Below are 11602 nucleotides of genomic sequence, written 5' to 3'. Positions count from 1 at the left end.
TTTAAATTTTTTTATTTTTAAATTTTTTTATTTTTAAATTTTTTTATTTTTAAATTTTTTTATTTTTAAATTTTTTTATTTTTAAATTTTTTTATTTTTAAATTTTTTTATTTTTAAATTTTTTTATTTTTAAATTTTTTTATTTTTAAATTTTTTTATTTTTAAATTTTTTTATTTTTAAATTTTTTTATTTTTAAATTTTTTTATTTTTAAATTTTTTTATTTTTAAATTTTTTTATTTTTAAATTTTTTTATTTTTAAATTTTTTTATTTTTAAATTTTTTTATTTTTAAATTTTTTTATTTTTAAATTTTTTTATTTTTAAATTTTTTTATTTTTAAATTTTTTTATTTTTAAATTTTTTTATTTTTAAATTTTTTTATTTTTAAATTTTTTTATTTTTAAATTTTTTTATTTTTAAATTTTTTTATTTTTAAATTTTTTTATTTTTAAATTTTTTTATTTTTAAATTTTTTTATTTTTAAATTTTTTTATTTTTAAATTTTTTTATTTTTAAATTTTTTTATTTTTAAATTTTTTTATTTTTAAATTTTTTTATTTTTAAATTTTTTTATTTTTAAATTTTTTTATTTTTAAATTTTTTTATTTTTAAATTTTTTTATTTTTATTATTGTCCTGCCTAGTAGTGTGTACCAAAAAAGGACAGACAGCAGTATTGTGCAGGGGGGAGCAAAGAGTGGCATTGAGGTTCACACTGATGCATCTTTCATTTAGTAGTGAAGTCATCATTTTCCACTGTGAGAACAGGAGACAGTTTTCCTTAACCAGGTATTCCAGTTCTTTGTGACATATGAGCAGCTGAAGAAATTAGACTTCTGACGTGCTGAATTGTGTTGCTGTACTGTTTGAGTTTAGAGCCACTTGTGAGTTGCTTGAGTATCTGCTCTTCACTGTCTGAGCTCCTGGCCAACCAAGAGGTCACAAGACTTGTGAATGAGAACAGCCTGGAAGTGATACCAAGGCAAAGTGGCTCCTGGAGCAATGGCTTGCTCAAGTGATTCAGTGCATGAGGTGCACTGTGTTCTAGACTGAACCAAACATGGTTGTTTGGAAATGCCTTCCTTCTGCCAGCTGCCTGAGCCTTCTTCAATGTGAAGAGCTGTAGTGCAGTTTTATACTGTTGAGGCTCAGATGTGCAATGTTATGTATGATTCAAAGAGCAATCTCTCCAGAAAGAGAGGCAGTACCAAGGAGCTGGGCTTTTCCTGTTTTCAGAAGTTGATGCAATTTGCAATAGTTTATAGTTTCTAATTTAACTGAAATTGGCAGAAGACATCTTGCAGGCCTTTAGTCCAGCAAAGTACTTACTGCAGTACAAAATCTGCTTCTGTTTTTTTTTTTTTTCCCCAGAGTTTTCCTGTGTTCTGTGTCCTTAAGTTCCTGCATAATTTGCTGGGGATAATCCAGCCTCATTTGAAAGTGTGGTTGCCACAGTTGTCAGTTTTGCATAGCTCGAGGAAAGATTCTTCCAAATGTGTAGTTCCTAGTTTTCACCATAAGTGATTCCTCAATATATTCATATGTAAAGTCCCATAAGGACTGAAGTTCAAACAAGTCCATGCTTATTTGCCTGTCTTGCAGAGAAACTTCCTGAGCTTCTTCCATTGCTGGGAAGAATGACTTGTAATGGTTCCTGGCTGCCAGGTGTCACCAGGAAGGTTTGAGTTTTACACTGAGCAGTTCAGGCTGTGTCACCCAAGTGCCTGTGGACAAAGAACCAAAGCCTGACAGGAAGACAACTTTCCTCTTTAAAAAAGATCTGCTGAGCACTTGCACAGAGCAAACTGACCCAAGTTGCTGTTCCATACAAGTAAACACTTTATATAGAAATCAACCACAACTTCCTTAAAGCATTACCTGTTGGGTTAAATGTATGTCAAAACTTCAAGGCCATTAATTAAACAGTTAGGTCAAGTTCTTTATAAATGCTGCTCTTAATTGCAAGAAAGCAAATGTGAGATGCAAGTCACACAGTGGTCTTTCTGTGTTCACAGGGGGTAGCAAAGCAGCTTTGCATTTTTGTGGCATTGTGTTTAAACCCTTAAACATTTTTGGTTAAGAATACATTCCACCAAAAGAAATTCTGATTTCAGAATTACTATTATCATTTAAAATTAGTAATTTTGAATTCACAAATGGATGTTTAAATGCACAAGGCACTTTCCTAGAGCACGTTTTTCTACTGTATTATGGGTATGCTTATGTGCAGTGTTGTTTCCTCACAGCTGTTTCTATGCTTAATAGAAAAATCTGTAAACATTTTTGTACACTATGTAAACTAAGTGTATGTTTTACATTTTTTAAGCTTATAAAAAGTTTTAAAATAATTATTAATGACTGAACTTTTTTCAGTTTTTCTATGTTTCAAATGGGAGGGGGGGGGGAGATGGGTTGGGTTTGAAACACTTCAAGGTGATACACAAAGGAAAGCTGCTGCTGGTGTTGAGCTGTGTGATGCCATGAGACATTTAGCCAGGGCCAACTAGAGCTGCAGTAGTTAATATCTCATCTTCCTGTTAGTTACTGTCTGGGTAATGCACATTAACTGTGTTTTTGCTGTTTTGTTTGGCAAATCTGGAACTGCAAGACCACTTTCCTCTCTAATCATAGAATCATAGAATTGGCTGGGTTGGAAGGATCAGAGATCATCAAGTCCAACCCTTGATCCACTACCACTGCAGTTCCCAGCCCATGGCACTGAGTGCCACATCCAGTCTCTTTTTAAATATCTCCAGGGATGGAGAATCCACCACTTCCCTGGGCAGCCCATTCCAATGTCTGATCACCCCCTCAGTAAAGAAATTCTTTCTAATGTCCAACCTAAACCTCCCCTGGCACAACTTGAGACCGTGCCCTCTTGTCTTGCTGAGAGTTGCCTGGGAAAAGAGACCAACCCCCCCCGGCTACCCCCTCCTTTCAGGGAGTTGTAGAGAGTGATGAGGTCTCCCCTGAGCCTCCTCTTCTCCAGGCTGAACAGCCCCAACTCCCTCAGCCTCTCCTCATAGGATCTGTGCTCGAGTCCCTTCACCAGCCTGGTTGCCCTCCTTTGGACCTGCTCCAGCACCTCAATCTCCTTCCTGAACTGAGGGGCCCAGAACTGGACACAGGACTTAAGGTGTGGCCTCACCAGCGCTGGTTCCAGACCCATGAAGTTTTCGTAATAATTGGCTTAGTTTTGTTTAGTGTTCAAGTAACTGACTCGACCGAGCTAGTGTGACACTTGTCACCAGGCTGGAGTTGTAGTGTTCAGGTGTAGCAGCACAAGTCTCACTGATGAAGTTCTGGGGGGAGGAAGAACCTGTCAGTTTGTAGTAATGGGGTGGGGGTATGCTGCAGCTTTTACTCAGGGGGAAGCTGGAGAGGGACAGAGGGACAAGGTCGAGTCAGACTCGTTGCTAAGCACCACAGGCTCCCAAACAGTGACATGGAAGTTGTGTCTGTCAGCTGCAGTGAGCGCTGCAGTGGGTACCTCAAGCACAGAAACAGCAAACCAAGGATAAAAGGGAGTTTCCAAAGTAAAGAAGAGTCCCTGCACCTGATTCTGAGGCATGGTGTAGAATGCAGATCTGGTGGTTGGGTGGTGCTGTGGAGAAATGAGTCCCCAGTGCTGAGGAAGCTGCTGTTGGTGTCAGGGTGTGTGTGCTGCCCCCTGCCCGGGCTGTGTCTGTGCGCAGGGGACACCGCGGGGACAGGGGGAGCTCTGACAGCAGCACTCGCTCCTCTGCTTCATTTCCCTGTTTCATGACTACTTCAATCGTCCGCTTAGTTGCAACCAGACCAAAAACAACACCTGCAAAAGCAGGTTTATTAACACAAACGTTTTCGGGTTTGGTTGTTTTTTTTTTTTTTTTAGGGGGTGCGATGAGGGAGCAGGGAACTCCTGCCCAGGAAAGCCTGGGCGGGCCCGGACGGCGGTGCCATCACCAAGGGCATCCTACGCCCCTTCTACCCACCCCCACTCACAAAAGAAGGCTGCTGCGAACGTAGGGCCCGATCCAGCTGCCAGCTCGGTCTCTCTCCAGGCCGTAGCCCGTGTCCCGCAGCCGCCCCGCCCGCTCTGGGAGGAACCGGGGACGCCGCGGCGCTGGGTCTTGGCCCGGCGGGGCCTGCGCTCCTCCGCTCCGGCAGGGGGCGCCGTCCCAACTCCCTCGCTCTTCCCCTTCCGTCCTCGTGACGTATTCTGTCTCCACCAATGACGCTACAGCCACGCGACGCGGAGCGGGGCGCTCTGTGCCTTCCCCGGAAGCGCCGCCGCGCTCCCGAGCGCTTCGTTCCGTTCCGCCCCGCTCTCCTCTCTTCCCCTCCGCGGCCCGGTCCGGCCCGGCCCGGTTCGGCCCGGCAGCCGCTGACCCCGCTGCTGCCGCCAGCATGGCGGAGCCGCCTCCCGCCGAGCCGGCGGGCAGGGAGCTGCGGGACCGCCTGAGCCTGTGGGACCGCCGCCCGCAGCCCTCCGCGCCGCTCAGCGACCGCCAGACGGACTCGGTGCTGGAGCTGAAGGCGGCGGCCGAGAACCCGCCGGTACCGCCGGAGGTGAGGCGGCAGCCCGGGCCGGGCCGGGCCGGGGTTGGGCGGGAGCGAGGGAGGTAGCACGGTGCCACGTCGCCAGGCGGCAGGGGTAGCGGCCCGGCCCGGTCCGGCCCATCTGGCGGGGCCGCTGCTTTGCGCCGGTGTTTGTGGGGCTCAGCAGCGGTTTCAGGCCGGTGGGGGAGGCCCTGAGCCTGCCCGGCCCCCTGTCCCCACAGCCGGTTCCCCAGGGCTCCCGCTGCCCCGGGTGCCGGGGTTCGTAGCAGCGAGGGCCTCGCACCCCTAACAACCCCCCCGGGGCCTTCCCTGCCTGGCCCTGCAGCTTCCCTGGGCTCGTCAGGGTTTGTCCTGTTGAAACTGGGAGCTTTGGTTCTGGAGTCACATGGTCCAGGTCCTCCTGATTTGTTCCTGAGCGATTCGTAGCCGCTGGCACCCGTGTTATTTCCTGCTGCAGCTTAAGGGTGATTCAGGGAGCCTCGTAAAGCCAGGAATAAGGGTGCAAAGTTTGTATTTTTTCACTACTGTGGAAGATGTGGTCTCCCCCTTAGTTATAAAATATCAAACTCTGGCAAGATGATCATTTTTGAACAGCCCCTTGCCTACAAAAGGAAGGGGAACAAAACATTTGTTGTTGCCTAACTGTACTTTTTGTGAGAGGTTTTGTGTTTGAACAGGATTGTGCCACAAAATCAACAAAACTGCCTCTCAGCAAGCATCCAAAAGGTTAAAATAACAATGGGGAGGGGGTAAACAATTCCTTACTGAAATCCACCTGTTTTTCATTCTTCCTGGTCTCTCCTTTTGTGTAATCTTTGTGCTGCTGTAGTTAAGTAAACACTGGCACCCATCCCGAGTGATTGTAGGAGGGTGCTGCTGCTGGAGGAGCTTCTTACAGAGGTTCTAAACCAACCTTGCAGCAGGGCAGGTGCTGTGTTTGCCAGCCAGGAGAACAGCAATGCCAAGATGTAGTGGACTTCACTTGGGCTTGGCTCCTGCTGAATTCGAGTGGGAGAGCAGCACCTTGGCTGTTCTGAAGATGCAGGCTCCTTTTCCTCAGTAATAATCATGAGAGAAACCCAAATTCCCCAGCTAGGGTCTTGCCTGTTTTGGAGAGAGGGGGAGCAGAGATTAACTGGAAGTTGAACAAAGTCAGTCAGTCTGTGTATTCTCAGTTATCTGAAATCCTGACAGTTCTTTCTTCACCAGTCTGGTATTGCCAGGCAATGAAAATTGTACTGAGTAATTTCTTAGGGGAACTGCAATTTTGAAGTAGCATTTTATGTGACTGATGTTCTCACCAAGAGAAAACTGTGCTTATTAAGTGAATTATAAAGGATATTATGCAAAAAAAAGAGTACGTAATGGTATTTGATTTTTTCAATTAATTTCTTCCATATAAGCTAGTTAGTGAGTCTCCAATCATACTTAACTACGATTTATCTGAATCTCTTTTTTTTTTTTTCTTAAAAATCTTTTTACTTTTTAATCTCTTTTTTTTTGCTTAAAAAGTTGTGGCTGGGACTCACTCCTCAGCAGTCTATTCCTTGTCTTCCAAAAAAGCTTTTCTTTTTACCTTGACTTTATTAAAAAGCATTTAAAAGAACATGAAATGCTATTTCCTGAATGAATTCTGACAGTGTTAAGCCTTGAATTTTCTCTGAATGTTTGTAAAAAAAAATCTGATAATTGTTGTCATGTAGTGTAGATAGTAGTGATGTTTATTTCTACTTCTGCATTGGTTCTGAATTCTTAGGTTCCTGGATAACTTTCCTAGTGCATTTCTCTGGGTATAGAACCAGTTAAATTGGAAATTATAGTATAGAATACAGCTCATCAGTATGTCAGGTATACATGCACTTTCACTTTCTGTTCTTACACAAACACATTTATGTAAAATACTATATAATGTTTTCCGATTTTAACAAAAAAAACCCCTTTTTTTGGTGTTTCTGAATGTACAGATGTGGTAGTTGTTGGTGTGTTACGGTGATGGGTGAAACGTCCATTGTGTTTCAGTTTTCTCCAGTTGATGCTTTGGGTTGTGGTGTTGGAGTCGTGCTGAATATACAATATTCTGAGTTCTCTAACTAACATTTTGTGGGTTTTCATGAGCAGCTTCCAATTGAAGATTTGTGCAGCCTGACATCCCAGTCACCCACTGTTACACTGATGGCTGTGGTGCCAGAATCCACAGAGGATGTGCTCTTGAAAGGATTTGCTGTCCTGGGGATGGAGAATGAAAGAATTGAAACAGCACAGCAGGTACGTGGTGCTAAATCACCTCTGAGCTGCAGTAATCTTCAGAGAATTCTGAGAGTTACTCTGTTTCTTGCCCTGCTTTTGGTGGGTTTGTTAAATACTTTGGTGGGCAGTTTTCAAGATTCAGTGAGAAACTTGAAGGGGGGGAAAAATTGTTGAGGTCATACCTCTTAAATGACAGATAATTTTTGCCATTTTGAGTGGAGTCTCACGTGAGAGTAAGGCACCCCTTCAGTAAGGTGGTGTGCTCATGTTTTGGAAGAATGTTGTGCCCCTTCCCCCTCTTTCTACTGTGACAGCCTTGTTCTTGTGCAAATAAAACAGGTGAAATTCAGTCCTTCCCATTTTATTTTAGTGGAGGAATAGAAGAGAATATTTCAGTTGAAAGGGACCTCCAGTGAGGAGTTATGGTTTGTTTCCTTGATTAATAAGGACCTCCAGTGAGGAGTTATGGTTTGTTTCCTTGATTAATAATTAAACTCTGAAACAGCTCTGCTTTTAACAAAAGCTCATCTTCATTTCATAGATCTGATTTTTAATTTTTTTCTAATTTTTAAATTATTTTCCTGTGATATCTGTATTATTCACACCATAAAATCTCTTCTAGTTCTTCTCGTGGTTTGCTCAGGTACAAACACAGATGGATCAAGATGAAGGTGCCAAGTACAGGTATGTGTTCTTCCACAGTTCCTGTCACTGTAAGCAGTTCAAACTTTGGGGGACATCACTTTGTGTAATGTTGGGGTGTGTTTGGGTTCAGCTGGTGAGGAATGGGGGAGTGAGTTGGGAGAGCTGAAGGTTCCCAAGGTGCTGTGCCCCACTCCCATCCTGAAGGCTTTTATCCTCGTGGCAGAGGGGTTAAAAGGGAGACAGATTTCCTGCTGAACTGCTCAGTACATTAAAGCAGATTGAAATTAGTTCTGGGCTATAGACAGGGCTGGAGGCAAAGGCAGCCTGAGAGCTTTCATTTGCCTTTTCCACTGCCATTCCTATTGGAATGTCATCCTCTGAGGGTGAGACTCTAAGCAGGTGTGGCTGGTTGTCATTTCTGCTGTTGACATTTGGTTCATCAGAAACTGTCTCTGTGACTCTCTATCTTCATTCCCTGCCTTCCTTGACACTTTGCTCAACTCTGGCTTTGAGACTTGGCATTCTCATCTATTTTTGCCTAACTGACTTTTCTCTTGGGCTCAGAAGAACCCCTTCCCACTGACTTCCACAGCTACTCCTTGAGAGCCTGAACTGCAGCTGAATGGCTGAGCCAAAGCTGCTGATGGCTTTTATGGAAACTGGCCTGTGTTTTGAGACTTCACAAACTTGCTCTTTGAGACAAAATGATGCTGCTGTGTTCCCCTTCTCTCTATTTTTCTGCTTTTCATTGGTCTGCCTCTTCCTCTATTGCTCTGGCATTTCAGGGTGTTCTTAAAAGCAGAGGCTCAGGTATATACTGAGCCCATGATCAGATCATTAGCACCCTAAAAAGAACAGCACCCTGTGCTTTGTCACTTGGCAAGTTCATAACAATGCACACGGATACTTCAGGGTTCCATGGATGCAGAATGGTTTGTGGGATAGCCAGGACATAATTGTTCACTGCTTTGTGTGAAGTAGAGGTCAGAATTTTCAACTGACACCCAAGAGTAATTAAATTGCAATGATGTTTAATCAAACTGAATGCTTGAACATGTATTTAGTGATCATTTACAGCTTATGTCTGCACTGAGCCCTAGACAACCCTGATGATATTAGATACTGGATCAATTTCATTTAAGCTTCTTTCAGTAAATTTTGAATTCTCTGGATAATATCAGCTACTTTGGGAGAGTAGAAGTAATTTCTAAATGGAAACTGAAAATTGTATAGAAGAGACCTAAATTAACATCCTATTGGAAGCGAGGCGGCTTGTGGCTTTTCCTTTCCTTTCCCTTTCCTTTTCCCTTTCCTTTTCCCTTTCCTTTTCCCTTTCCTTTTCCCTTTCCTTTTCCCTTTCCTTTTCCCTTTCCTTTTCCCTTTCCTTTTCCCTTTCCTTTTCCCTTTCCTTTTCCCTTTCCTTTTCCCTTTCCTTTTCCCTTTCCTTTTCCCTTTCCTTTTCCCTTTCCTTTTCCCTTTCCTTTTCCCTTTCCTTTTCCCTTTCCTTTTCCCTTTCCTTTTCCCTTTCCTTTTCCCTTTCCTTTTCCCTTTCCTTTTCCCTTTCCTTTTCCCTTTCCTTTTCCCTTTCCTTTTCCCTTTCCTTTTCCCTTTCCTTTTCCCTTTCCTTTTCCCTTTCCTTTTCCCTTTCCTTTTCCCTTTCCTTTTCCCTTTCCTTTTCCTTTTCCTTTTCCTTTTCCTTTTCCCTTTCCCTTTCCCTTTCCCTTTCCCTTTCCCTTTCCCTTTCCCTTTCCCTTTCCCTTTCCCTTTCCCTTTCCCTTTCCCTTTCCCTTTCCCTTTCCCTTTCCCTTTCCCTTTCCCTTTCCCTTTCCCTTTCCCTTTCCCTTTCCCTTTCTTTTTTTTCCTTTTTCTTTTTTTTTTGTAGGTTGGAAACAGAAGTGCTGAGGTGCTAACAGGCTGGCTTCTGTTCTTCCCTCTGCTGTCAGAGTTGTTCCAAAGAATGTTTATCAGTATAGTGATAGGTGCTTTATGTATATAAGTGTAAATATATATATAAAATACAGTCAGTAGGTTTGTGCTGTCTGTTGAGGTGTTTTTTGCATGCTCTAGACTAGCTGTGGTGCATGCTGCTGCTTTCTGGGTAGGCTTGCCATGAGCAGTGTCAGGGAAATGGAGTTACTGCAGTGGCTATTCCAACCCCTGTGGCTCTGTTGTTTCTTCCAGTCACAAAACATCTATTTATTGTGCATTCTTGCTTGTTGCAAGATTTGTTTTATTTCCTAGGGAGGGAAAAGTAGTGGCAGTGTCCCTGCAAGCAGCTGAATTTGCAAGTACAGAGAGTGAAATTTTACTTCTGTTATCTGTCAATTCTCTTTTTCTAGACAGATGAGGGATTACTTGTCTGGGTTTCAGGAGCAATGTGATGCTATCTTGAACGATGTGAATAGTGCCCTTCAGCACCTGGAGTCACTGCAAAAACAGTACCTTTTTGTGTCCACAAAGACAGGAACACTGCACGAGGCCTGTGAACAGCTTTTGAAAGAGCAGGTAAGCTTTGATAGGAGGAGGGTCACTGGAAACTTCTGAGGTACCATAAATGAAAGTTTTGGGGTTTTTAGGCTTGGAAAACTACATTGGTGACAATCCTGTGTTTGCTTTGGGGTTTTTTTGGAAACACACCTCATTTTTGGTGTGTTTCACCTGCAGCTAGTGTTGGGTTCTGTGCAGTAAATGTTCATGTAGTGTTAATAAGCACTATTATCAAGAAAAATAGCTGAGGGGAGCTCTTGTAACTGATGCCTGACAACTGCAGACTTTATTGAAATTAGTAACTCATATCACTTACAGAAGTATTTTGAGATGTTTATTGCAAAAAGTTTGGGTTTTTTATTTTTTAAAGTTATGAGCTTATTTCCCAGATTCTTCCTCCTCATACCTTAGCAGTGGTAAAGTGAACCTGTACTTTTAGCATGACTGGATAAGGGAGCACTTTTAGAGGCTCCAATAATGATTTCTAGAGTTCTCTGTGATACTGGGTAAGGCACTGCTATTTGTATTGCATGGTGTCTGTGTAATACTTGCAGACCTGTAGAATGCATCTTTTTGAACTAGACAGTTGAGAGTAATGTGTCTTTTCTCTGGTAAAAAAGGACAAGAGAGCACTGCTGTGTTCTGCATATTTTTTGTACTTGGCTGCAAGTTATCTATAAACTAGAAAGGCATGCAGAATAATTTTATATATATATATATTTAATACTAGTTGCTAGGTTGCTGATTTTCTTTTCTTTATTGTTTTTCTAATAGTCAGAACTAGTTGACCTGGCTGAAAACATCCAACAGAAACTTTCCTATTTTAATGAGCTGGAAACCATCAACACAGTAAGTATTATTTTGCTGTCATTATTGTTAGAAAATTATAAAGTATATTGATATTTTGAACTTTGTTGCCAATACTAAGTTACTCAGGTTCCTTACAATGATGTTTTGTTTTGATTTCCAAAGAAACTAAATTCCCCTACACTCTCTGTGAACAGTGAAGGATTCATTCCCATGCTGGCTAAGCTTGATGATTGTATTGCATACATTTCATCACATGTAAGTAATTCTGTATCTCTTTTTAGTTAAATCTTAATACTTTCAAAACTATGTGTTCATGTTATTTTTGTGGGCTTTGTCCCTATAAAGCACTCTGCCAAATGCACTAAGAAAGCAAAGGAGATGGTTTATAAACTTAAAAAGTTTTTACTCAACATACTTTATTATCCTGCTTAATTTTTATAAAATAAAGCTGTTTGTATAAACTAGCATTTCTATCTAATAAAACAGTATTTTAAGTTTTGCTAAATATTTGAGTCTTTTATGGTACATATTAAAATGGATTCTTTTTTTTTTTTTAGCCAAATTTTAAAGACTACCCTGTATATTTGATAAAGTTTAAACAATGCCTTTCTAAAGCTATGCACCTGATCAAGACGTACACTGTGAATACCCTACAGAACCTCACAAGCCAGTTAATGAAAAGGGTAAGGTGACTTAGTAAATGGTACAACTTGAGTTGTGTTGAAATGTCTATTGTAACACTGTGCAGGTGGTTTTGTTTGGTTGGTTTGGTTTGGGTTTTTTTTTTTTTTTTTTTGAGTGTTGGAGGTGTCAGCATTTTGGTGTGAAAATAGGTCAGTCCTAACTGCAATGTTTGTGAAGTGATAGAGAC

At 41.8% G+C, this 11602-nt stretch overlaps 2 protein-coding genes across 3 annotated transcripts in view; both read left to right on the top strand.

Annotated features, from left to right (window-relative positions):
• SLC25A30 (solute carrier family 25 member 30) overlaps positions 1–2348 on the top strand; it is a 17288-nt gene extending 14940 nt beyond the window's left edge. The window contains exon 10 of the mRNA XM_071739749.1: positions 799–2348. Within this exon, the coding sequence (XP_071595850.1) occupies positions 799–840 (42 nt within the window). The 3' untranslated portion in view covers positions 841–2348. The remainder of the gene's footprint in view (positions 1–798) is intronic.
• Positions 2349–4200: 1852 nt separating this feature from the next.
• COG3 (component of oligomeric golgi complex 3) overlaps positions 4201–11602 on the top strand; it is a 31376-nt gene continuing 23974 nt past the window's right edge. The window contains exons 1-8 of one of the 2 annotated variants that reach the window (XM_071739716.1): positions 4201–4346; positions 4385–4551; positions 6661–6807; positions 7412–7473; positions 9774–9939; positions 10696–10770; positions 10894–10986; positions 11289–11414. In XM_071739716.1, the coding sequence (XP_071595817.1) occupies positions 4214–4346; positions 4385–4551; positions 6661–6807; positions 7412–7473; positions 9774–9939; positions 10696–10770; positions 10894–10986; positions 11289–11414 (969 nt within the window). In that variant the 5' untranslated portion in view covers positions 4201–4213. Of the gene's footprint in view, positions 4552–6660; positions 6808–7411; positions 7474–9773; positions 9940–10695; positions 10771–10893; positions 10987–11288; positions 11415–11602 lie in introns of both variants that reach the window. The other variant, XM_071739710.1, reaches the window with a different exon arrangement.

This window comes from Heliangelus exortis, chromosome 1 (genome assembly GCF_036169615.1).
Source record: "Heliangelus exortis chromosome 1, bHelExo1.hap1, whole genome shotgun sequence".
In the NCBI taxonomy this organism is placed as follows: domain Eukaryota; kingdom Metazoa; phylum Chordata; class Aves; order Apodiformes; family Trochilidae; genus Heliangelus; species Heliangelus exortis.
Note: the sequence above shows the minus strand (reverse complement) of the source record. Positions and strands in the feature narration are given on the sequence as shown.